The sequence below is a fragment of the Sorex araneus genome, chromosome 11 (genome assembly GCF_027595985.1).
Source record: "Sorex araneus isolate mSorAra2 chromosome 11, mSorAra2.pri, whole genome shotgun sequence".
NCBI lineage: Eukaryota > Metazoa > Chordata > Mammalia > Eulipotyphla > Soricidae > Sorex > Sorex araneus.
Genome location: NC_073312.1, coordinates 29,812,898 through 29,837,313, shown reverse-complemented (window position 1 = coordinate 29,837,313; position 24,416 = coordinate 29,812,898). Strand labels below are relative to the sequence as shown.

General features: G+C 45.6%; 1 protein-coding gene across 1 annotated transcript in view; it reads right to left on the bottom strand.

Moving 5' to 3' along the window:
* Positions 1-24,416, bottom strand: part of PIK3AP1 (phosphoinositide-3-kinase adaptor protein 1) — a 137,128-nt gene that overhangs the window by 53,293 nt on the left and 59,419 nt on the right. Inside the window, exons 3-8 of the mRNA XM_055119021.1 lie at positions 16,359-16,498; positions 11,696-11,840; positions 8,657-8,799; positions 8,400-8,532; positions 4,934-5,130; positions 2,087-2,276 (exon numbers count right to left, since the gene is read on the bottom strand). Of these exons, the coding sequence (XP_054974996.1) occupies positions 2,087-2,276; positions 4,934-5,130; positions 8,400-8,532; positions 8,657-8,799; positions 11,696-11,840; positions 16,359-16,498 (948 nt within the window). The remainder of the gene's footprint in view (positions 1-2,086; positions 2,277-4,933; positions 5,131-8,399; positions 8,533-8,656; positions 8,800-11,695; positions 11,841-16,358; positions 16,499-24,416) is intronic.

The following is a 24,416-nucleotide window of genomic DNA, read 5'->3' as shown; positions in this document are numbered from 1 at the left end:
TCACCACCTGGGAGTAGCCCCTGAACAGCAGTGGGTGTGGCCCATGGTTTTCTGATGACAATTTTAAAATAAGTAAACAAGATTACCACAAATGAGCAAAATTTATACAGCCATCAAAAAATTAGGAGATATATTTTTGGAAATAAGTATACCATATATGAACCCAATAATATTAGGTAACACCCCTTTCCCCCTTGAAGGAAAGAAACAGAGAAAGAAGGAAGAAAGGAAGGCATGGAGGGAGGAAGGAAAGAAGAAAGGAAGGAAGAAAGAAGGGAGGGAAGGAAGGCAGAATGGGAGGGGAGGGAGGGAGGAAGGGAGGGAAGGAAGAAAGAAAGAAAATAGGGAAGAAAGGGAGAAAGGAAGAAAAAAGAAATAAAGGAGAAAGAAGGAGAGAAAGAAAGAGAGAGAGAGAGAGAGAGAGAGGAAAACATTGCAACACTGCTTATGCTTTTAATTTTCAGGACCTAGAACTTAATTCTATTTTTGCACGGTTTGAACGTATATTCCCGGAATTCAATTACTAAGAAAATGGAAAGGATGAGCTGAAGAATTATTCACCCCCAGGAAGTCCACGTGCTGATGCCAGTGCAGGGGGTGGCATCCAACACTGCAGATGTATATCACCAGCACCACAGACCTGTGTCACCAACACCCGAGACCCATGTCACCAGTCCTGCAGACCTGTGTCATGAGACCGCAGACCCGTGTAATTTTTTTTACAAATAAAATATTTTTTATCACAAATAAGATACGCATATATTTATTTGTAAATATGTGACTATAATATGCAAGCATGTCCTTCCTATCTGCAATCAGCAGAAGCAGGGAAAATAAGTGTCACACATACCCGTGTCACAGCACCAGACCTGTGTCGCCACAGACCTGTGTCGCCACAGACCTGTGTCGCCACAGACCTGTGTCGCCATAGCATGTCACCAGTATCACAGACATGTGCTGAGCAGCAGGCAAGGCTGACACTGTCGGAGCATCTACACCTGCCTCTTATATTAAGTTCTCATGTGTCGCACGCCTGAGTGTTCCCTCTCCTTTTAGTTCTCTTTCTTCTTTCTTTCTTTCTTTCTTTCTTTCTTTCTTTCTTTCTTTCTTTCTTTCTTTCTTTCTTTCTTTCTTTCTTTCTTTCTTTCTTTCTTTCTTTCTTTCTTTCTTTCTTTCTTTCTTTCTTTCTTTCTTTCTTTCTTTCTTTCTTTCTTTCTTTCTGCCACACTAGCAATGCTCAGAGGCTACTCCGGGTTCTGTGCTCAGGGCTCACTCTGGCAGCACTCAGGGGATCGTGTGCAGTGTCAGGGGGTGAACCAGAGTCAGCTGCACACAGGAAAGCACCTTAACCCCTCTAACTATCTCTTCAGCTCCCTCTTTCTTTCATATCCCAATCCAGGCTTCTATTTGATTTCTAAAAATTCCCTCGGAGGTTCGGTCTATTTTACCTGAGTTCACTTACAGAACCAGATATAGCCACTGACAGGGCCACTGACAGCCGCTTATAGCTACTATAGCAGAGACACTGACAGCACTGTCAGAGCCGCTTACAGCCATTGACAGAGCCACTGACAGTCACTGTCAGAGCCATTGACAACCACTGTCAGCCACTGAGAGTCACTGACAGAGCCACTGACAACCACTGACAGGGCCACTGACAGGGCCACTGACAGCCACTGACAGGGCCACTGACAGCCACTGACAACCACTGAGAGGGCCACTGACAGCCACTGACAGAGCCACTGACGGCCACTGACAGCCGCCGATGGAGCCACTGACAGAGCCACTGACAGCCACTGACAGAGTCACACAGAGCCACTGACCTAGCAACAGGGCCTTTCAACTTCACCCATTCTGACTTCCCGCACCTACTGACAGTTCAATGGTCACAATGGTGGAAGTCTGGAGCAGAATTCTGCTTGTCACAGCACATGATGACAGATGCAAGCTTGTGTAAAATAGGATGTTTATCTTGGGGTGAAGGCGTACAGAAAGGCAGTGGGGATAAGCAGGGGACTTCCCCCAAACAGACCAGAAAGAAGAAAGTTGTCCGTAGCAGGAAGATGGAAGCAGAAGTGCTACTCACAGAGGTCCTCAGTGGAAGCCGGGGCGAAGGCAGCCATCGACTCGTACAGCTCCTCGTCACAGCCGGGGTTGAGCGAGCATTTCATGAGCAGGTCTGTGGAAAGATGGGCCATGGACTCGTACACAGCGTCCGTCTCCTCCCCTTGCATCAGTTCCTCTCTTATGTGACTCTTCAACATGTCCACAGTTTCCTGAAAGACAAGACAACACTCTGAGGGATTTCCAGGAAGTTAGGCCCGCCGATGGCTTATGACAAACTGAGGGCTCACTTGGCCCAGGGGTGCAGCGGCTGGTGTCCTTTAATATATTTCCGACTAGACTGAAAGCTGCTTGGGGCCAGGCACCAGGTCTCTGGTTTACATTTTTAATTTTAAACTCTATCTCTCCCTTTTATGCTGAATAACAGAGTCAAACACTTTGGAAATGTTGGTTAACAGCCAATGAATAGAGGCTACGAATTGAACACTCTCACCTGCATCTATCACAAGTCGGGCACCAGGTATAACGCTAAGTATTCACCTCTGCCTAATGTCATGTCGTCCTTTCCACCACTGCTTGAGAAAGTTATGTTCCTGAGTCAGGAAAATCCACTGGCCTGCAAGCCCAGTTCCTAACCTTTCTACTAAGCCGGTGAGTCCTTACTGGGAATGAAAGTCACATAAGGAGGGTACCTCATGGAAATCCAAATGGGCCATCCAGGGCCACAGATGAGGGATTCCGCAGGCCTCAGAAACTCAAGTCCCTACCCCAGCTTCTTCCAGCAAAGTGCCCTGAAATGCCAGTGTGCTTACCAAAGTGCACTGTGTTAGGCACTGCGTGCTAAGTACTATGTGCCTCACATCCCGAAAGGCTGCTCTGCCCTTGGCCATTCTGCCTCCAGCTGCCAGTAAAGCCAGTAAAGAGGTTTCAGCGAAGCTAAACCTCAGCACACCTTCCCCTGGTCAAACACTAAGGGGTTACCGCCCTTCTTTCAGCATCAGCCCATAAAACTTCCTTTCATTATTATCACTACTTCAAGAGAGCGGGTAGGGCTTTTGCTTTTCACGCAGCTGACCCGGGTTCGATTCCTCTGTCCCTCTCGGAGAGCCCAGCAAGCTACCGAGAGTATCCTGTCTGCGTGGCAGAGCCTGGCAACAACCCGTGGCATATTCAATATGCCAATAACAGTAACAACAAGTCTCACAATGAGACGTTACTGGTGTCCACTTGAGCAAATCCATGAACAACGGGACGACAGGGATTGCTACAGTGCAGTGCTACCTCAAGAGAGCTACCGGCTAGTGACACTCTGAGATGGTTTGCTAACAAGCCATAAGCAGTGGAGCATGTGAAAGCTGGGAAGTGTTGGAGGCTTAAGGTCTGTCATTTGCTTTGATCAGAAGAGGAGATTCTTCTCTTCTCAAGAGGGACAGTTCTGAGAGATCACAGACAGCTCTTGGAGGGACAGCCTTTTGGAAGCGGTGCTGAAGAAGCAATGGTGGAAGGTGATTCTAGTCAAAGAACCAAGATGATGCGAGGGAGGTGAACTGGATGAAGTGCAGTGCAAACTGAAAGTGCCTCTTCAGACTTCCCTGTGGCCCAGAGCAAAGCAGCAAAGCTCAGCTTGGACACCTCACTGGGTTCAAATCCTGTCTTCCCCCTCCAGGACTCTGCCTTCGAAGTCTTCCCTCATTTGAGAGAGGGAGAACTAGGATGCCATTTTCAAAGGACGGTGGTACAGACTAAAGGACATAATGCATTTGACAATCTAATACATTCAGTATATAGTTACTGCTATGAACACAAAATATCCTAATGGTGTAGAAATGTGACATTAAGCTTCAAACAACTGTGACAGCCACGTAAAGCTGAAGAAAAATGCTCTCCAACCATCAGCCCCTTTAGCATTTATATCACAAAGCCTTAAAGAGGAACGCATAATTTTCTCTTCATTCAAGACACTTCATCACTCCCAAATTTGGGGTACTCTTCCTCCAGATGCTTTGATTGTCGTCTCCAAGTAGACTCTCTCATACAGAACAAAGAGTTTCATTTCTGGGGAAGCCTCAGGCACATTCCTGTTGTGGTGTAGAGAGTGAGTCCTCTGGAGGAAGATCGCTCCTGTGAACTGTGAAGGTGGAGGAATACCAGAAGGAGGAAACAAAGGTAGCCAGGAAGCACAGTTGCCTCAAGAACAAGGGAAGCAAAATGGGGGCAAAGAATAAGAGCTTGGCATGGGATGAGATGAGACTCCAAGAAGACATGAAAGTCAACGATCACTGGGTCCTAAGAAGAGTGAATGAACCAGGGTGGCCAGACCAGACCAGGCAGAGGGTCACAGAGAGAGAGGCTGTTGGCAGCAGAGGTCTCAGAGTTGCTCCTCTGAAGTCTCAGGCAGAGTTTTATTGTGGCCTCTACTAAGATGGTACGCCTGGGTCCTAGAGTGGGTTAGTAAGTTAGGGGCGTCCCGGCCAGGTTCCTTGGAAAAAAGGTAAAGAGGTGATTGGAGAAGAATCAGCATCAGCCTTCATCAGGTTTATGCTATAAATCTCTGTGAATTTTCTGAGGTGGGAACTTCAGTGCTTTACATACAATATATATCTTTGCCCAAAAACCAATCGTATGGTTAGAAGGGTTTCCAATTTCCTTCTGGAAACCAAAAGGGAGTTTCCATGGTTTGCTCGAAGTCATGGTTGACAGGTACAGGTGCAGAGATCTGAACACAGGTCTGCCTGCAGGGCTTGCTGCATACACCTTCATGCGCTGGCCCAGCCAGAAGAGACACAGGAAGACATGCCCCCGTCTCTGCTGACTGGCAGCCCTATGCCGCATCCTGGGAATGGGGGGGTCTCTCCTGCCTTGCCCTTACCACATACTCATCGATGAACTGCCGCAGGTCCCGGAAGCCGTGTTTCTCAGCGATGTTGTTGGGATAGTGGCCGTGCTTGTTGGCCACACTGTAGGCCTGCAGAGCTCCCGGACAGGTAAGCAGCAAGGCCGTGAGGTTCTTCAGCCCGTACTTTGCAGAGAAGTGCAACAAGGTGGGCAGTTCTTCATCCCTCTGATCTGTAAAACGGTCAGGGAAAAATTTACAACTTTAGTTTCACAAACTTTAAGTTTTAGGAAAACTTACTGGACAGAAGAAAAGGACAGCCTGAGCACCCTTGTTCCAAGAGACAAAGCCACCAAGCCTAGCACGCCATCCAGAAGCTTCCTCCAGTCACCCCCCACACACACATACACCCCAAGAAGATCATGCCCTGGTGAGACAAAGTAAATGATATCTTAAAGGACTGATAATTCTTGGGGCTGGAGCGATAGCACAATGGGTAGGGCGTTTGCCTCGCACACGGCTAACCCGGGTTCGATTCCCAGCATCCCATATGGTCCGGAGTACTGCCAGGGGTAATTCCTGAGTGCAGAGCCAAGAGTGACCACTGTGCATTGCCGGGTATGCAAAAAGCAAAAAAGAAAAAAAAAGAGAACTGATAATTCTAGTTATTAATATGCTACCTCCTTTTACCAAAAGGACCAAAGAATCCTGAGAAATGGTACAAATTGAAAATGTGCTAGTTTCCTAAAAAGGCATAAGTAGCAACCACAAAACATGCTGGGAAGGGGCTGAAGCGATAGCACAGTGGGTAGGACATTTGCCTTGCATGCGGCCGACCCAGGTTCGAATCCCAGGATCCCATATGGTTCGCCCGAGCACCACCAGGGGTAGTTCTTGAGTGCAGAGCCAGGAGTAACCCCTGTGCATTGCCGGGTGTAACCCAAAGAGCAAAAAAAAAATACAAAACAAAAAAACATGCTGAGAATCATGTTTTAACCTTCTCTGCAGAGTTCAGACCACTCCACAGCTACTGTATTTTTGTGCTAAATCGAGGAAAGCAGTATATCTTACTAATTCTTATTCCTGATCTCATCATATGTATGCCACATGGTGTTGGGTATGTTCCTCGGCCTTTCCATATCACTAGAGAATATTTGGTTTTGTATTAGAGAATATTTCTAGACCATCTGATGGAAACTGGGAAGATAATAAGATGGTATTCAGAGAGTTTCTGGTTTAGGAGAGGTGTTGAATGTTTAGTGGCATTAATGTATGCAAATAGCATGATACCTGTTAAGCCTGAGTTGAAGCAAAGTACTCCAAAGAGTCACTGGACCGTTTCACTTATTAGTATCTGAGTATAGCAAGTTAAATCAACCCAAAATAAGACATTTATATTTCATATTGTGAAGTTATATAATAAATCAGGTGTTTTTTTTCAGTTGGGGTGAGGGGATACCAGATGTTGCTCACAGCTTACTCCTGACTCTGTGCTCAGTGATCACTCCTGGTGGTACTCAGGAGACCATATGCAGTGCAAAGGACTGAACTGAGGTCAGCTGCTGGCAAGGCAAGTGCCTTAATCCCTGTGCTATCTTTTAATACATCAAATATGCTTTTTCCTCCTAAAATTTTTTCCAGGTTCAATAATAATAGATAAAAACACCACATATATAGCTAGCTATATAATACTCTGAATCTCTCTCTATCTAAAATACTATATCCATATATACATCAATTATACACACATTGTTTTATATACACATATATAACAGGGTCTTTGGGGGGGAGGAGATCCTCCTAAGTGGAGCTCAGAGGGCCCGGGGACCCCTCCTAGTAATTGCTAACTGGGTTTGATGAAGGGCAAAAGGACACTCGGGTCATATGGTGTAGGGGATTAGCTGGGTCATCCCAGCAGAGTTTGGGGACCTCCAGAGCTACACCTGGCAATGTTCTGGATACCGTGTGGTGCTGGGAACTGAAGAAAGGTTGTCCACATAGAAGGCACACACCTTAACTCTTGTACTGTTTCTCAAATCTCTCTCTCTCTCTTTCTCTCTCTCTCTCTCTGTGTGTGTGGTTATGTGTAATAAGAACACTGTCACTGTCATACCATTGCTCATCGATTTGCTCAAGTGGGCACCAGTAATGTCTCCACTGTAAGACTTATTGTTACTGTTTTTGGCATATCGAACACGGGTAGCTTGCCAGGCTCTGCCATGCGGGCGAGATACTCTCAGTAGCTTGCTGGGCTCTCCGAGAGGGGCAGAGGAATCGAACCTAGGTCAGCCGCATGCAAGGCAAATGCCCTACCAGCTGTGCTATCACTCCAACCCAATCATTCTTGTACCTTAGCTATTTAAAATCATGAGCTTTCTACACCAGATACTTTTAATAATTCCACAAGAATACAAACATGTAATAATATAACTTGAGTTATATTCTGAAACATATTCTGTACTGTTGTCTTCAGAATATGTTACTGGGAATGAAGAGTCTGAAAGTGTCCCCAGGATTTCACATTACAGGCCATGAAATATTTCATGCTGAGATCCAAGTTTGAGAACAGAGCATATTAACACCTATTGAAAGTGATGCAAGACCATTCTGTAGAAGAAAAATGGGAAGCGGTACCAAGCAGGAGAAATATTTGATGTGATGTAGCTGTATCCTGAGGATTCTGAGACCACAGAAGCACCTCATTGCCTCTTTCCTGGAGCCCCACGTTTCCTGAACTCCTCACGCTCAGGGAGTTTTCCGAGCTGTTCTCCCAGCTCCTAGCACATTATGTTAAACAAACACCTACAGTGATAACCAGGTACAGTCCCACTATTACTGAGCCAAAAGTCCAGCACCCGAGACAGCCACACTGAGGAGAGCTGGCTGCAGGAACCCAGCATGTTAGGGAAGTACATGGCCTCCTCTACAGGTTCCAACCTTCCACACAGGATGTAGCCTGGAGAAAAAAATGTCTTCCCAAGTCAGCACAACCTAACATGCTGCAAGGAGGTGGAAAGGCAACTATTGACGGGAATAAGAAACTATTTCCACAGTGCAGGTGCCAGGAAACAGGATGAAATTATTATTAGGTGAAAAAAGTCCCTGTCTCAAGCCGGAGAGATAGTACAGCAGGTAGGGGGCTTGCAGGAGGCTGACCTGAGTTTGATCCCTGGCATCCCATGTGGTCCTTTGAGCACCACCAGGGGAAATCCCTGGGTGCAGAGCTAGGAGCACTGCCGGGTGTGGCCCCAAATCAAAAGTTCCTGTCTCCCATGGAGCAGAGCACAGGAGTGGAGAGAGAAAAAACAGAGTGCATTAGAAGACAAGTAGGGATGACAGAGGGTTTTAGTAGGGTGAATTACTCAAGATTCTCAATTTGGAAGACTCTGGCTCCCCAGTGAAGGAGAATTCTCCTCAGAGGTTGAGGATCACACAGAAATTTGCAGTCAAGTCAGAGTTAGAATCACCGTGGCTGGCTTCCTGGATTCAACTGAGGACTTACTTGTCATCATATCTTCTTCTTCTAGCTGGTTGATGCCAAAGAGGTGCAGTCCACTCGCAGGGATGTTGTTCTTCAGGGACTCAGTGAGCAATTTATCAAGGGTATCTGTGTTGTAGGGCACAATTTTAAAGGCCTGCATACAGAAGGAAAGATGGTCAGAAGTTGCATCCAGCCATTATCTACCCAGCAGAGATGGTATGAAACCACAATGGGAACCACCTGCACAGAGACCTCAGATTTCCTTTCCATATCCTTACCTGACACATGAACTCTACAGGGTTTGCAGCACTGGACAATAAATTCCCAATTTCTTCCATGTCAGTATAATAGCTGACACTAGCTTCACACACCATCAAGTCCCCAGAATAGATCTTCAGAGAAACTTTCCCCGATGGAAGGTCTGAAGGGAAGAAAAGATACCATAGAAATGGGGCTGGAGAGATAGCACAGCGGGTAGGGCGTTTGCCTTGCACGCGGCCGACCCGGGTTCAAATCCCAGCATCCCATATGGTCCCCTGAGCACGGCCAGGGGTGATTCCTGAGTGCAGAGCCAGGAGTAACCCCTGTGCATCGCCAGGTGTGACCCAAAAAGCAAAAAAAAAAAAAAAAAAAAAAGATACCATAGAAATGCTCAGGAAGAGGCAGGAGTTATAGTGCAGTATGTAGGGATGGCTTGAACATGGCAGACCAGGTCCAATCCCCAACATCCCAGATGGTCTCCCATGCCTCTATAGGAGTGATTCCTGAATGCAAAGCCAGGAGTAAGCCCTGAACACTGCTGATGTGACCCCAAGACCAAAATGAATAAGTAAATAACAAATAAAGTGCTTGTTAGGTCCAGAGAGATAGCACTGGGTTAAAATGCTTCCTTATAATGCAGCCAACAAACACCCATGTGAATCCCGGGCACTGATCCTAAGCACTGCTAGGGCTCACTCCTGAGCATACATCCAGGAACAGCCCCTGAACACTACTGAGTGTAGCCTTCACCCTCCACCCCCAAATAAGCAATGTGCTTTCTACAAAGTGTTCCTGAGCCCCAGAAGATAGGAGGGACCACAGCTGGTGGATCACCACATTTCCCACACAGAAGAACTGACACCCTCCCTCAGCTGCTTCATGACCATGCGCCACTCCCTCTGGTGCTCTCTCTCCTCTGCACCACAGGAAGGGGTTTAGAAGGGGAAAGAAAACACTAAAAATACACCAACCACAAAGATTCGATTCACAAAAGAGGAAATGCGACACGTCGAGAACATGGAAAAATATTCAGCCTCACTCGTAATCAAAGAAATGCAAATGAGAATAAGGAAAAAAAAAACAAAACCTCTAGCCAGAAACTAACATCGTCTGAAGCAATAGTGCTAATGGGTATCTACAGCCATAAACTGGAGAATAGAGACATTTCAGAGCAATGATTAGAACTCCCTGCTTCCTAAAACCCTTACAAATGTTCATTGTCCCAGGGATTCCACATGAGAAAACCATTCTAAACACAAAAGATAAAACTGGCATGCATAATGAAGTTCAATGTCATAATTTAAAAAAGAAAATAACTGAGAAATTACATAGATACCAGTATGGAAACAAAAAAAATATTTCTTTTTAACTGAACTTGAAACAGCTTTACCATTCTGGTTGGACCAGAGCGAGAGTACAGTGGAGACAGTGTCTGCCTTGCATGGGGCCAGCCTAGGCTAAATTACCAGCATCCAATGTGGTCCCTGAGCTCCACCAGGAATGATCCCTGAGCACAGAGCCAGGAGTAATTCCTGAGCACTTCTGGGTATGATGAAAAACTTTCTTTTTAAAATTCTGGTGGCTGGGGCTGGAATGATAGCACAGCGGGTAGGGTGTTTGCCTTGCATGCGGCTGACCCGGGTTCAGTTCCCAGCATTCCATATGGTCCCCCGAGCACTGCCAGGAGTAATTCCTGAGTGCAGAGCCAGGAGTCACCCCTGATCATCGCCGGGTGTGACCCAAAAGGCAAAAAAAATAAAGTTCTAGTGGTAAGATACAGACCCAATATAAGGAACAGGTTTGATTTACTATGGCACATCTATGAATTAATTACCCTGTAACCATTAAACATCATGTTGCAAAAGAATACTTACTAACATGAGAAAGAAGTGTATTTCCAAGCCACAAAGTAGACAGCATGGAGCTGTGCACAACAGGTGTGGAAAAATATAGAAACCAGTCATCCCCTTTGGGGCTGGCATATGGGTAATTATTACAGTTACTGTATTTTTTAAAGCTTCCTCAATTGAGCACACGTGACTTTTATAATAGAAGCTACAAAATGCAGAGCTGTAGAGATTACATGATATATGGAAGTTAAAAAGAAAGAATGAGAATAAAGATTATATTTTAAAAACAGAAAATCAAGTAATAGGTAATGATAAAACAGCTATTAACAGAAGCTGGAAACTTGAGAACTGGTCTTCAATGGGAAGTTTACACAGGTGGGAGGGTAGTTTGACACAATACTGCCCTACAACACTGCAGCAATTGTGCAGGAAGTGGCCAAACTAGAGCAGGACATGGTGTTGGAAGGAGGTAAAGTGTTCAGTATGAAACCCTGCCAATAACAGTATCGTAAACCACAGTGCCTAAAAGAGAAAGAAGTACCTGTCATAGAGGCAGACTGGTAGGGGGGAGGGAATCTGGGGACACTGGTGGAGGGAAGTGGACAATGGTGAAGGGGTTGGTGTTGGAACATGACATGCCTGATACTTAATCACAAATAACTTCATAAATCATGATGTTGCAGTATGTGTTTTAAATCAACAACAACCCAGCTATGGTTTTTTAAGACTGTGAGCAAAGGAAAAGAAAAAGCAAAACTTAGTAGGATGCCAGGTGTCATTTGTCTTGCTTTTCTCTAACTTCAAAATAAGGTTAATGCATTCACTTCATAATGATAAAAAGTGTTGCTATCTCCAGGGATTTAGTTTGCTTGTTTTGCCCATGACACAGACACGTTTCGACAATGCTCTTTTCCATTGACTAGAACATGCAACTAACTCAAAATCTTGGGCTGGATAGATTGTACAGTAGGAAAGGCCCTTGCCTTGCACATGACAGATGAGGGTTCAGTAGCTGGCATCCCATATGATCCCCAAGCCCCTCGAAGAGTGACTCCACCAAAAATAAAAAAAACAAACCTAAAAATGTTCAACTAAATCTGAATCTTGGCACGCATTCCTCTTAGGTGTGAATAAGGAAAGGATACAAACAGGCAAGCAAGCATTGGATTCTCTGCACATACCTCCCAGGGAAGAAGGGCTACTTACTGGGTGCCTTCACGGAGACGGTATACTCATTCTCCAGCTTAGCTTCCACCCTGACTGATGGAGCATCCTCTGGCAAAAACTCGGCTTCCGTTGTCACCCTCTGGTCCAGCTGGCATTTCACGATGATGTAGACCGTGGTTTCAGCCTGGAGCAGGAGACAGTCACTGTTCCTCTCCGCCTAGCTCCCTGAGGGGGCGCTGCAGAGGTGGTTCTGGCTGCTGCCGCCCCAGCCAGGCAGTCAGGGGGCTCCTGAGGAGGGTGGGGGTGTGCAGTCCAGGGCTGGGCAGAGACTGTCTGCCACAAGATACATGATCGCCCACGAGGTACATGATCACCCAAAAGAGCAAACACTACCAGAACTTCGAGCAAGTCAGTGGGGCAATTTGATGTTGAGTAAACCAAGTAATGCTAGTTTTAAAACCTGGAGTTTGCATTTCATTTTCATTGTATTTTAGAAAAACATATTTTCATGAAAATTGCTAAGGATCAAAAGTAAAGGATCTCATCCCGAGGAAAATGGCAATACTTTTAATTTAAAAATATTATATGAGGGGCCAGAGTATAGTGCAATGGGTAGGGGGCACTTGCCTTGCATGCGGTCAAGGTAAGTTTGATCCCGGGTACCCCATATGGTCTCCCAAGCACAGCCAGGATTAATTCCTGAGTGCAAGTCAGAAATGACCCTGAGCATCACTGAGTGTGGCCCAAAAAAACAAACAAAAGTGACTTTGAAAATATTATATGAAGAGTATAGATTTAGTAAAAAGCTAAACTTATTATGATGACCATTTTTAAATATATATGTCATTATTCTCTAGCCTTAGACTTATACAGTGCCATATGTCAATTATATCATGATAAAGCTGAAAGAAGAAATAATTTAAAAAATTTTTAAGTTCTTCCCCATGTTCAAGGTCAGCCAAGGGACCAGCATCATCAGCATGCCCTGGAAACTAGCTAGAAATTCAGGCCCTCGAGACCCCCTGAACTAGACCCTATATTTTACCAAAAGCCCAAGTGACTCATGTAGCTCACTGTTGCTGAGGCACAGATCCAAGAGAATTCATTGTTTCTGATTCTTACTGGAGCAGGCAGACAGATAGGAGAGGCCCTGGCAATGATTCCCCAGGATGTCATGAAATCAAGACGTGACTCAGAGAAGTTTCTGTATAGTTCTGAAGTAGCTAAGACAAGAATGAAGACTGGACCCACTTTGTGGACATAGGCTAAGACTCTCGTGCCAGCACGGGCCCAGAGAAGGCTGGGCCCAACTCCAGCGAGAAGGTACTCCCGCAGGAACAAAAGGCTTTGATGAGAGCATGAAGGTGGGGGCACCGAAAGTTCAGAGCTCTTTCCCCTGGCGACACACTAGGGATGGGCTCATAACTACACAGAAAGCCCAAGTGGGAGCAGTTTGAGCTATAAAACCGACTTCACAAAGGCATTCGGAATGCTTCCCCATTCCAGGGGTTGCCACATCTCAACCTGGGATGTTTGATTCCTTTATTTTACTTTATAGAGGTACTCTCGGGTCTCTCATCTCTGGAGAAGACTAGATTCTCCCTTGATCATGTTTATCTCTCTTTCTCTCTTCACAATCTATAAATGAAACTGTTTTATAAGTCTCCCAAAAGTCTTTTCTGCTCAGAAAGCAACAGATCCGAAAAGAATGTGACAGCGGTTATGGTTGATTTCCCCTTTCCAGCAAAAAACAATACTTTGACTGAGTTCCATGACTCTCCCAGGAATCAGGTGATTGGGGGCGGGGATTAATTCCCATGCCATGTAGAACGGGCCGGAGCACTAGCACAGCAGGTAGGGCGTTTGCCTTGCACGCAGCTGACCCAGGTTCAATTCCTCCGTTCCTCTCAGAGAGCCCGGCAAGCGACCAAGAGTATCTCTCCCACATGGCAGAACCTGGAAAGCTACAGGTGACATATTTGATATGCCAAAAACAATAACAACAAGTCTCACAATGGAGATGTTATTGGTACCTGCTTGAGCAAATCAATGAACAACTGGACAACAGTGCTAAAGTGCTACAGTGCCATGTAGAACAAGTGAGACTCAGAAGCACTCTGATGTAGAGCTGGTGGGATGCAGGCATCCATGGTCTGTGGGTGCTCATAACACATTTTATCAATCCTGACCCTCCCAGACACTCCGCAAGGTGAAGTATAAAGAGTAAAGGTGTAGGTAAAGAGGAAGATAATAAACTCCCTCCTCAAGACTGGCACCTCTCGGGGCTGGAGCGATAGCACAGCGGGTAAGGCATTTGCCTTGCACGTGGCGGACCCAGGTTCCATTCCCAGCATCCCATATGATTCCCTGAGCACCTCCAGAAGTAATTCCTGAATACAAAGCCAGGAGTAACCCCTGTGCATCGCCAGGTGTGACCCAAAAAGAAAAAAAAAAGACTGCCACTTCTCTTCCCACCCCACCCCCCGCCACCCCATGTAACTTCAGCCACTTTCATCACTTTGCTCTTCTTTGTGGAGATGGTGCAGGGCGGGTTAGACCTCACTTCTTTTTGCAGAGTATGCTACTGCCAGCTCTGTCCACTCCCAGTGGTGCTTGGGAGACCAGGCAATGCTAGGGGTGAAAGGGGTGAAAGGGGTTTCTTCTTCATTGGATGAAAACCACTTACTGGAGGATGATGTTCCCAGAGCACTAACTACCCTGAAGAGATGTTTTACCTTTCTTTGCACTCTCTGTGGCTGCCAAATGAAACAGTTTCATTTTATTTAGCAGATCAACTTAGGGAATGGTTCTTTCAAGACTTTGAACTGGAAAGAAAAGATACGCCCTTCAGAAAATGGGAAAAGGAGTGATTTGGGACCATGGCTAATCCCCAATTGTTTATGCTAAGATTATGCTGGAAAATCTTCAGAGTGGTCCTCCACAACCAAAAGAGGGAGAGACAGGATTCTTCCCCCGACCCCCAGGCTGCTGAGACTAAATGTGAAGGTGCTTTTGATTGGCCCATTTCTCACTGCGAGCCCCACCCAACTGTCGCTCCTCTCAGGAGGCATGGAGGAAGCAGAGAGAAGAATCATGTGCCCCTAACTGTCCATCAGGGACAAATCCAACCCAAGTCCAGTTGCTCCAGGACTCAAAATCCAAAGTCCCTGGGTGAAGGGGAGTCATGCTGGGAGAAGGACTGAGAGCCGGAGGATCGAGGGGGGTGGGTGCAAGCATCATTCTGTGGTCCTTACCCGTCACCCACAGGCACCTACCAGTCTGATGCATGACCGAGGCAGGGGAAGGGCAGGAAAGGGCGTGGGGACAGTCAAAGAAAACTGTCCGCAAAGTGGGGCTGATAAGCAAAGGCATGATAAGCAGTGGACTGAGAACACAGAAAAGGGGAGTGCCAAAGTCAGTGACTTGCAGAGTGCACGTCTTGTCACATTGCTTCAGGTTCCTGTCACCAGATTCTGATTCAAAGGAAGCTGGAGACACATTTTTTTATGACTGAATTTTAAAACACAGCGCAGCCCAAACTGAACATGTCTCTGAGTTCCTTCCATCCTGAAGAAGCAGTTTGCAACTCCCCAGAGGCCAGTCCTTGTCTGAGGCTTTGAGGCCTGAGGTTGCCCAGAGAAGGTCTCATACTGTGTAGCTATTCACACCCACCTTGTCAAGCAAAGGGCCCATTTGCACAGGCAATCTCTTTGCAGCCCTCAACTGTTTTCATCAGGAAAGAGAACAGAATGAAATCCAGCAATACTGAGATATGATTTGAATGGCAGGCACCCACTAATTGGGCCATCCCATTCGAGATGCCCATTAACTATGCCCTACCCCCTAAAATATTATCATGGTACCTTTCGGCCCTTATTGGACCCCATTAACCAGCAGTGTTGGCCAGCCAGCTTCAAGGCACCCATTGTGCCATGCCAGTCACCAGAAATGCAAGTTAACAGAGAAGCCACCTCTGTTCACTGTCAAGCTCCCCGTGCTTCCAGTGCTGGCACGGCAGGATCAGGCCCAGGTGGTCTTAAATTGATGAACATTCTCTCTCTCTTTTCTTGGTTTGGGGGGGCCATACTGGCAATGCTCAGGGTTACTCCTGGTTCTGCACTCCAGAATCACTCTTGGCAGGACTCAGGAGACCATATAGGATGCTGGGGATCAAACCTGATCAGCCTCGTGCAAGGCAAGAGCCCCTACCTGCTGCACTCTCTCTCCAAGCCCTGAAGAACATTCTTAAGCTCAGCTCCCTTGGACTGAACACAGTGAGGAACAGAGTGAGGACCGGGGTACCCAGGGCAGCCAGTGTGCAGGGGAACCCCTGTAGAAGGACTGAGATGGCAGGGAAATAAAACAGGAGAACACTACTCCCTCTGGAAATGAAGGCATCCACCGAAAAGCCTGTGATCTCCCACAGACTCAGCCGCCCCCTGCGATCCTAACCCATAGCAACCCCCATGACCCCCCATGACCCCAGACACCCCCATTCCCGAGTGTATCCCACAGCAACCCCCACAGACCAAGCTGCCCCCCCCCGAGCCTCCCCACAATGACTCCTACAGACCCAGTTACCCCCCCCGCAGCCTCCCCACAGTGACCCCTACAGACCCAGTCAACCCCCCCCAAACTTCCCCACAGTGACCCCCACGGACCGAGCCACCCCCACAACCCCCACCTACAACCCCCAGCCTACCCCACAGCGAATGCGGCCCGGCTGCACCACCATCAGGCTCCCAGAGGGCGTCTCCTGTGGCCGGCTCTGCTGCTGCTTCGTGCAGGGAAGGGCCTTCTCGTCCTCGGGCTCAGTGTCCGTGACCGAGTCGCAGCCAGAGTCTAGGGAACAGAGAACACCACTGAGTGGACACAGGTGGAGGGAGAACTGGAGGGTATTTACCTGGCACTCTGTGAAAGCCCCAAACAGCCCCACAGAGGAAATGGCTCTGAATATCAAATGCAAGCTGCAGGAAGCGACTTAGGGAGTCACAAAAGAAACCCAATGCTGATTGATTTTCGAATGTTAAACCATCCTTGCATCCCAGGGATGAATCCCACTTGGTTGTGGTCTATGATCTTTTTGATGAGCTGTTGGATTCTATTTGCTAATATTTTGTTGAGGATCTTCGCATACATGTTCATCAGGGTTATTGGTCTGTAGTTTTCCTTGCTAGTGGTGTCTTTGTTTGCTTTTGGCATAAGGGTGATATGTGCCTCATAGAAGCTGTTTGGGAGAGTTCCTGTTTCTTCAATTTCCTGGAAAAGCTTGAAGAGAACTGGCAACAGGTCCTCTTTAAATGTTTGAATGAATTCGCTAGTGAATCCATCTGGGCCTGGGCTTTTGTTTTTGGGAAGACTTTTGATTACAGTTTCAATTGCCTTGCTTTTAATGGGTTTATTCAGGTATTCCAAGTCTTGCTGGTTCAGTCTTGGGAGATGATAGGAATCCAGGAACTTATCCATTTCTTCTAGGTTCTCTTGTTTCATGGCATACAGACTCTCAAAGTAATCTCTGATGATCTTTTGAATTTCATTAGTTTTCGTTGTGATGTCCCCCTTTTCATTTCTGATTCAGCTTATTAGGGTTCTCTCTCTCTCTCTCTTTGTGAGTCTTGCTAGTGGTTTATCAATCTTGTTTATTCTCTCAAAAAAACCACCAGAGTGGTGGGGTGGGGTGGGGGAAAGGGGAGGGGGGTGGGAGGGATACTGGGATCATCAATGGTGGAGAATGGGCACTGGTGGAGGGATGGTTATTCAAGCATTGTATGACTGAAACACAAGCAAGGAAAGTTATAAATCTGTACCTGTACCTCACAGTGATTCACTAATAACAAATTTAATTAAAATTTAAAAAAAATAGAAACCCAATTCGGGAAAAGCAACCCATCAAGTCCACAGACAGGAGGCCGGTGAGGAGAATGGTGCAAAAGAGGCAGGCTGCTGGCAGGTCAACTTGGAAGTGACAGGCTTCAGAGATGCCAAGCAGGCAGCTCTGGTGACTCCAATGCCTTAAGAACAGGCTGTCCACTTAAATTTTATCTCTGGAGGGGCTGGACAGAGAGTTGAAGTACATACCAGGCATGCACTGTATAGTTTGACCTGAGCACTACAGGGGTACACTGGTGGCCCCCCTGTACTGCCCAATCTGAGAACTGAGGCATCAGACCTGTAAAGCTAGAGTAAGTATCTCTGGGGACTGATCCCTCAAGTCCACTCCTTGGGCGTCCCTAAATAAATAAATAAAGTTCCTCTTCTGAACATCAAGTAAACCCTGTGCTCTCCATCATTTCTCATGGCCTCTCAAGCAAAGGTGAGAAGCAATCATCTGTAACGGATCTGTGTTCCTCAGCAGAACTGGGGTCCAGAGCAGAACCACCTCCAGCATCTCTTCTGTGAAAATCTTAGCATATGCAGTCATTCAGACAGGTGAGCAGTGCCACACCGGTGCGTGAGGCGACACTGAACCAAATGATGCTGAAGTGCTCAGGGTGGAGTCTACTCTAAGCCGGGGGCCATCATTGGGCAGGCGGACCTCTGTGCCAGTTGTGGGTGTGTGTATCTGGGTGTATCCTAGCCTGGGTTCCTCTGGGGATAGTTCCAAGTTCCATCGGATTCTCAGTAAGAGACACGGGGTCAGACAGATGGGAGGAGGGGCCAGAGAAACGGTACTGGGATCCAGGCACTTGCCTGGCACCCTGCTGATCCTGGTTGAATGCCCCAATACCACAAGTGGTTCCTGGAGTACCACCAAGGTCACTCCTGAGCACAGGGCCAGGAAGAGTCCTTGAGCACCATTGGGTGTGACACAAACCCCTCTCCCTGATGAAGGAGCTGCTAAGAGAAGAGACGGGAGTTTCAGAGCCTACTCAGACCACGGGAGGGGCTGGCGGAGGCGGCCCAGTTGAAGCTTCAAAGCCCACCAGACTTGGACTGGTCCTGCCCTGGAAACTAAGAGCTGTGCCCAAGAATCTGTGCGTGTCCCCGCTGAGGGCACTGAGGCACAGCCTGCTCTTTCAACTCCTGCCAAGGCACACTTGCTCCCAGAGGAAAAGTGGCTGAACCTCCTCTCGGAACTTACTGGTATGACAGGACAGATATTTAAAAAGAACCTTCAGAAACATGCTAAGAAATTTGCACATTTTAATCCAATTTATGTAGAAACATAGCATCCCTATATAAGTAGACACATGACAAAATCAATAATCGGCGGGAGGGCAGGGAACAAAACTCCCTCTGTTTTCAAATAAAAGACTGCATGCCACATATGCCTCCTTGCATTGAATTTTAAATAGCATTTAGACCAATGTGCTTCTTTACAATATTCAATTTTCTTATACAGGAAATATTACTTCACTTACACAGATATTATATCTTCTACCACTGAAGTTTAAAAAATAATAAAGGATAGCCCCATTTTATATAAATTTTATAAAAATTAAGCAGCACTTATATACAATAGTGTAAAAAATCAAGCTGCATGCTCATAAAAACTTACTGTGTTATAAACAAAGTATATAACACAAAATAAATTAGGACGGAATAAAAAGAAAGTGGTTGCTGAGAGGAAAGCCATGAGTCAGCAGAGGTGCTAAAACAGTCATCTGGGGTGAAGGGTGAGGGATAAAGAGATTCGAATTAGAGTTCTTCCTGATTCTCATATACCCCAAAATAAAATTTAGACAGGTTACAAATTTAAATTATAAAAAATAAAGCAAGTTTTAAAACATAAAAGACATAAAAGATGAAAGTGAGTGAAAATTTTGCCATCAGTTTGGATAAAGATTTGTCAATCTCATACAACTGAATAAATATGTCCAATTAAGTAATAACATTAATGTGAATGTAAATCTTTAGCAAATAAATCTTTTAGAAATGTAACTATGATGTGGATAACAACAAAAGTCAAAGGACATGGGCCAGAGTGGTAGTACATTAAGGTAGGGCGTCTGCCTTGGACATGGCTAGCCCAGGTTCAATCCCCAGCATCTCAGATGGTCCCTCGAGCATTATCAGGTGATCCCTAAGAACAGAGATACAAATAACGCCTACCCACCACTGGGCAGGGGATCCCAAAACAAAAACAAAAGACAAAACAACCCAAATCCTATTTGATGGATGAATGCTAGGAACAAAATACCAATGCACACTACAACATAAATATTGAAAACATCTGTTGAGTGAAAGAACCAGCCATGAGCGATCACATACTCTAGGATTCTAAATATCAGAGATGTCTAGAACAGGCAAATCTATAGAGAAAAGGAGAGAAGAGTTTCCCTAGGATTGGGGGATCTGAGGGCGAGCGTGATTTGGGGGATGATAACAAAAGGGTATGAAGTTGCTCTTGGAGGTGATGCGATATTCTGGAATTAACTATGATAACATCTATACAAAATGCAAATATATGAAAAACATCGCATCACCGGGCCCGGAGTGAGAGGTCAATAGGCTGAGAGCATATTTCGCATGCAGGAGGTCTGAGTTTGAGCTCTGGCACCACATGGTCTTGAGTACCACCAGAAGCGACCGGAACACCCAGCTAGGAGTAGCCCTGAATACCATGGTGTCTGGTCCTAAAGAAAACCAACTGAAACTAACACCAAAAATATTTAGTCAAATACTTTTAAGGGTAAATTATGTTACATGAATTAAATTTCAAGACTTATTACTATAAAGTCCAAAATCAAATCACACAAATTCTGGAGGAAAAATAACTGAAACAGGGGGCTGGAGAGAGAGTATAGTGGGTAAAGTGATTGCCTTGCACACAGAGGACCCAGGTGTGATCCCCGATACCTCATAAGACTCCCCAAGCCAGCCACGAGTGATCCCTGAGCTCAGAGCCAGGAGCAAGCCCTGAGCACTGCTGGGTGGTACCCAAAATTTAAAGAAGGAAATAAATCTGGCAAGGAGCTAATCTCCTTATCACACAAAGCAGTCAGAGAAATAACTTTTAAAAACACATCAGTAAGTAGATAATGCACAAAAGAAAAGTATAAATTAAGTCCCCATTCAGAATAAAAATCATTTATTATCAGTAGGCATCATGGGATAAAAATGAAAATAAGAGTAATTTTACTTTTTCTAATTAGGAAATGTTTTAAAGTAGATGTGGTTTTAAGTCTTATGTAAATACATGTGACATTAAGGGGAAAAGGACTTGTATATGGTAGGATGTCAATTACATAAAGAAAAGTTCATTTTAAAAGGTCAAGAAGAAAATGCGTGGATTGTGTACAATCCTTTTCCCCCTCCCTTCCTCCTTCCTTCCATCCAGTCAGTGTTCCAGGGACTTTCAAATCTGTCACACTGAGAAAGCACTGTGTTTGTGGTGACGAGAACGGTAGTAACTGAATCATTTCTCAAGCTTGACATCAACACCCTTGACTCTACGAGTGTGTACTTGGCAGGTATTTCCTCCACAGTCAGAGGCCACAGAAGCAATTTCTTCCAGTAGATCCCTTCATTCAGTCACTTTAGATAGCTTCTGGCAGCTAATTCATTTCAGGACCTCAGAACACCATTCATCCTGGCAGCACCCGTGGACAGCACCCATTGCATGACACCACAGATGGGACAGGACCTAAACTGCTTTGGCTGATTCCACTTCCTTTGCAGGAAATGCCAACCCAGACAGAGGCACCACTGAACCCCACCTGACCGGGTGCAGTGACCTCAAACTTCCCCACTTGAACATGTTCTCTCTCAGACCTTTCCCGCCTGGAAGATAACGTCTCCTTTACTGCCTTGAGATTCGAACAACAAATGGGTGAGCAAAGGCACTTGGAAAACCCCAGTGGCAAGGGCAGTCCCCTGTATAATGTATTATTGAGACACCAAGAATAACTTCAGTGCTTAAAAAAGAATCTCTCTCCCTTATGAGCTCCAGAGAAACTGGAGACATTAAAACATTTTCTTTCTACAACTGGATCCCCAAATCTTACAATACAGAAGTGGTAAATACTTGAATTTAGTGGCCAAAGCTGGTATCTCTAAAGGACTCCTTCTTTCCCATACCGGACAGCCCCACATGGGGTATATGACATTTTGCCCTTGCTGCAAACTCAGTGACAGTTTTGATTCCAAACAGCTGTTAAGGCTCCCATCAGTTTCTGGGGCTTGTCTATTCTCTTTTTTAAATATTATGTTCAATTGGGAGGCCACCTCAAATATTCTGGGGATCTAGAGTGGATGTGACCCTATGCTTCTCAAATTGACATCAGCTACTGTCCTTCTGAGACTTTATTTTTGGTCTTGCATTTTCACTGTTCCCTAAAGTGGACAATGACCTCTCGTCCTGGGAGATGGGGGAGGGATCTGGGTACAATCCAGGCCAGCAGGAGTAGCCTCAGATGCAATTGATGGATGCTTTCTGCTTGTTCATTTAAAGAAGGTAGATTTCTATGACAGCAAGAGTGATGTTTTGCTTTTGTTTCTGTATTTTTTTTCCTGAAAAAAAGGGCAACAGGCCAAATAAGTTTGGGAACGTCTAATTTTGATGATAATGCCTCTTAAGTCAGGCACAAAAAAATTCCAGACAATAAGCACATTATAGCCATGTTATAACTGGGTCTGCCACAGGAGTGTGATCTCTCTCTCTCTCTCTCTCTCTCACACACACACACACACACACACACACACATGCAATCACTCTGCAATTAGGTTATGCTATCCTGAATGTCAGGGGCTAATAAAGAAAGAAGAAAAGGGGCAGGGTGGTATGTAAATGAGGAATCTGTGCCAAGTGATCAGAGAAGAACTGCCCCTCTTCTGCTTCATCTAGAAAAATGGCGGGGGGGGGGGCACGCCAGAGTAACACACGGGGCCTGCCACAAGCCCCTTCCACAGTATCAGCAGATGCCAGAGCCTCATGCCTGTACCTGATGCTGCCTTGACAGCCTGGCCTCACCTGGGATTCCAATAGCGTGTCAGTTTGCCTGTTGTTTAGCCTGGCCTGTGGATCGTGTCTATTTGTTTGGCTTTTGGAGTTGGAAAAGAACAATCAGCAAAAGATATGAAATATTTTTACAGGTACATAGAGCAAGTTCAAAATAATTTGGCAGCAGTAAAGCTGTGTAACTTATGTTTCCTTTATAGGGAAGGCGAGGTCTGAAAACACACAGTGAATTCCCAGTAAAATGAGTAAGCATATGAACACTGACCAACACTCAGTCACATGGCCTAGTTCCCACCAGTTATGACCGTTGGCAACACTGACTACAATCCCTAATCCTAGACACCAACCATCGAATAACGGGGTGGCTGCTTAACACAGACTCACTCTTACTTAATCCTCACAGCAAAGTCCATACTCTATTGCCCCTGTAGATGAAACCTCTGTACCTCAAAGGACTGTAGCAACCTGCCCAAGGTCATGCTGTCAACCAGCAGAGAGGAGAGGGAGAACTTGGTCCCGGAAGTCTCTGCCCTGCTTCCTCAGGGGACATGGACCAGGGCAGGAGGCAGCACCACAACCACTCCAACCCTGCTGCAGGGTGCCATATGGGTCATGACATGGTCTGGACGTTCACTCATCAGTGCTTGGTGGGACTGTCTGGTTCAAAGCAAGTCACCTTGATCCATAAGCTGCACCAGGATCGAGAATCACATCCCATGGATGGGGAGTCAAGCCAAGGGGCATTTAACATCCCCAGGTCCAGCCAAGGTCTCAGGCTGCAGAGGCTGTGATCAAGACGTCCTCTCTCATTTTGCAACTAAGTTTTCAGACTGTGGGGCTTCCCGCTTTTTGCTGCACACTGTCCACTACCCAGTCTGTCTTTTATTTGCATTTTGTCTTTACTTCTATGGTTCCCTTCTTTTCATGTCACAAGACACATTTTTAAACTATGAATTTTCTTTAAAAATAAATTCACTTTTGAGTGGCCGAAGCGATAGTACAGCGGAGAGGGTGTTTGCCTTGCACGCAGCTGACCCGGGCTCAATTCCCAGCATCCCATATGATCTTCCAAGCACTTCCAGGAGTGATTCCTGAGCACACGAGCCAGAAGTAACCCCTGAGCATCGCCGGGTGTGACCCAAAAAGAAAAACAAAAATTTTAAAAATAAATTCACTTTTTAAAAGGTTACAAATGGACTTTAAAAGACATTAACCAAACGCCAGGGGTGTAGCTCAGAAGAAAGCACTTGCTTTGTATATGTGAGACTCTGGGTTTAACTCCTGGTACCAACACCTTCAACAAATTTAACCTAATAAATAAAACAGAAAAGATAGAGGTGATGGTTGAATAATACTGTGAATATAATTAAAGCCAGGAAACTGTGTATGTAAAATCAGTCAAAATGCAAGTATTATATCATATATAGATTGTCACAATTTTAAAATACACAGATAACAAAAAATCCCACCCATACTAAATTAAGTTGTTTATTATTATTATTATTATTATTATTATTATTATTATTATTATTATTATTATTGCCCTTTAGCCTGGCAAGCTTCCCATAGCGTAATCGATATGCCATGTGAAACAGTAACAAGTCTCACGATGGAGATGTTACTGGTGCCAGTTCAAGCAAATCTATGAGCAACAGGATGACAGTGACAGTGACAGAGCAATTTATTTAATATCCATTTAAAATATCATCCAACAAAGGACAATGCAGCACACAGCTGGGACAGGTATACATAACTGGAGGCATTGGCAGTCCACGGTGCCTACTGAGTAACAACTTTGCTGCTGAAATTTCTTAAAACTTACCCAACTAAAATGAAAGGCTGAATGATACAAAAGGAGCA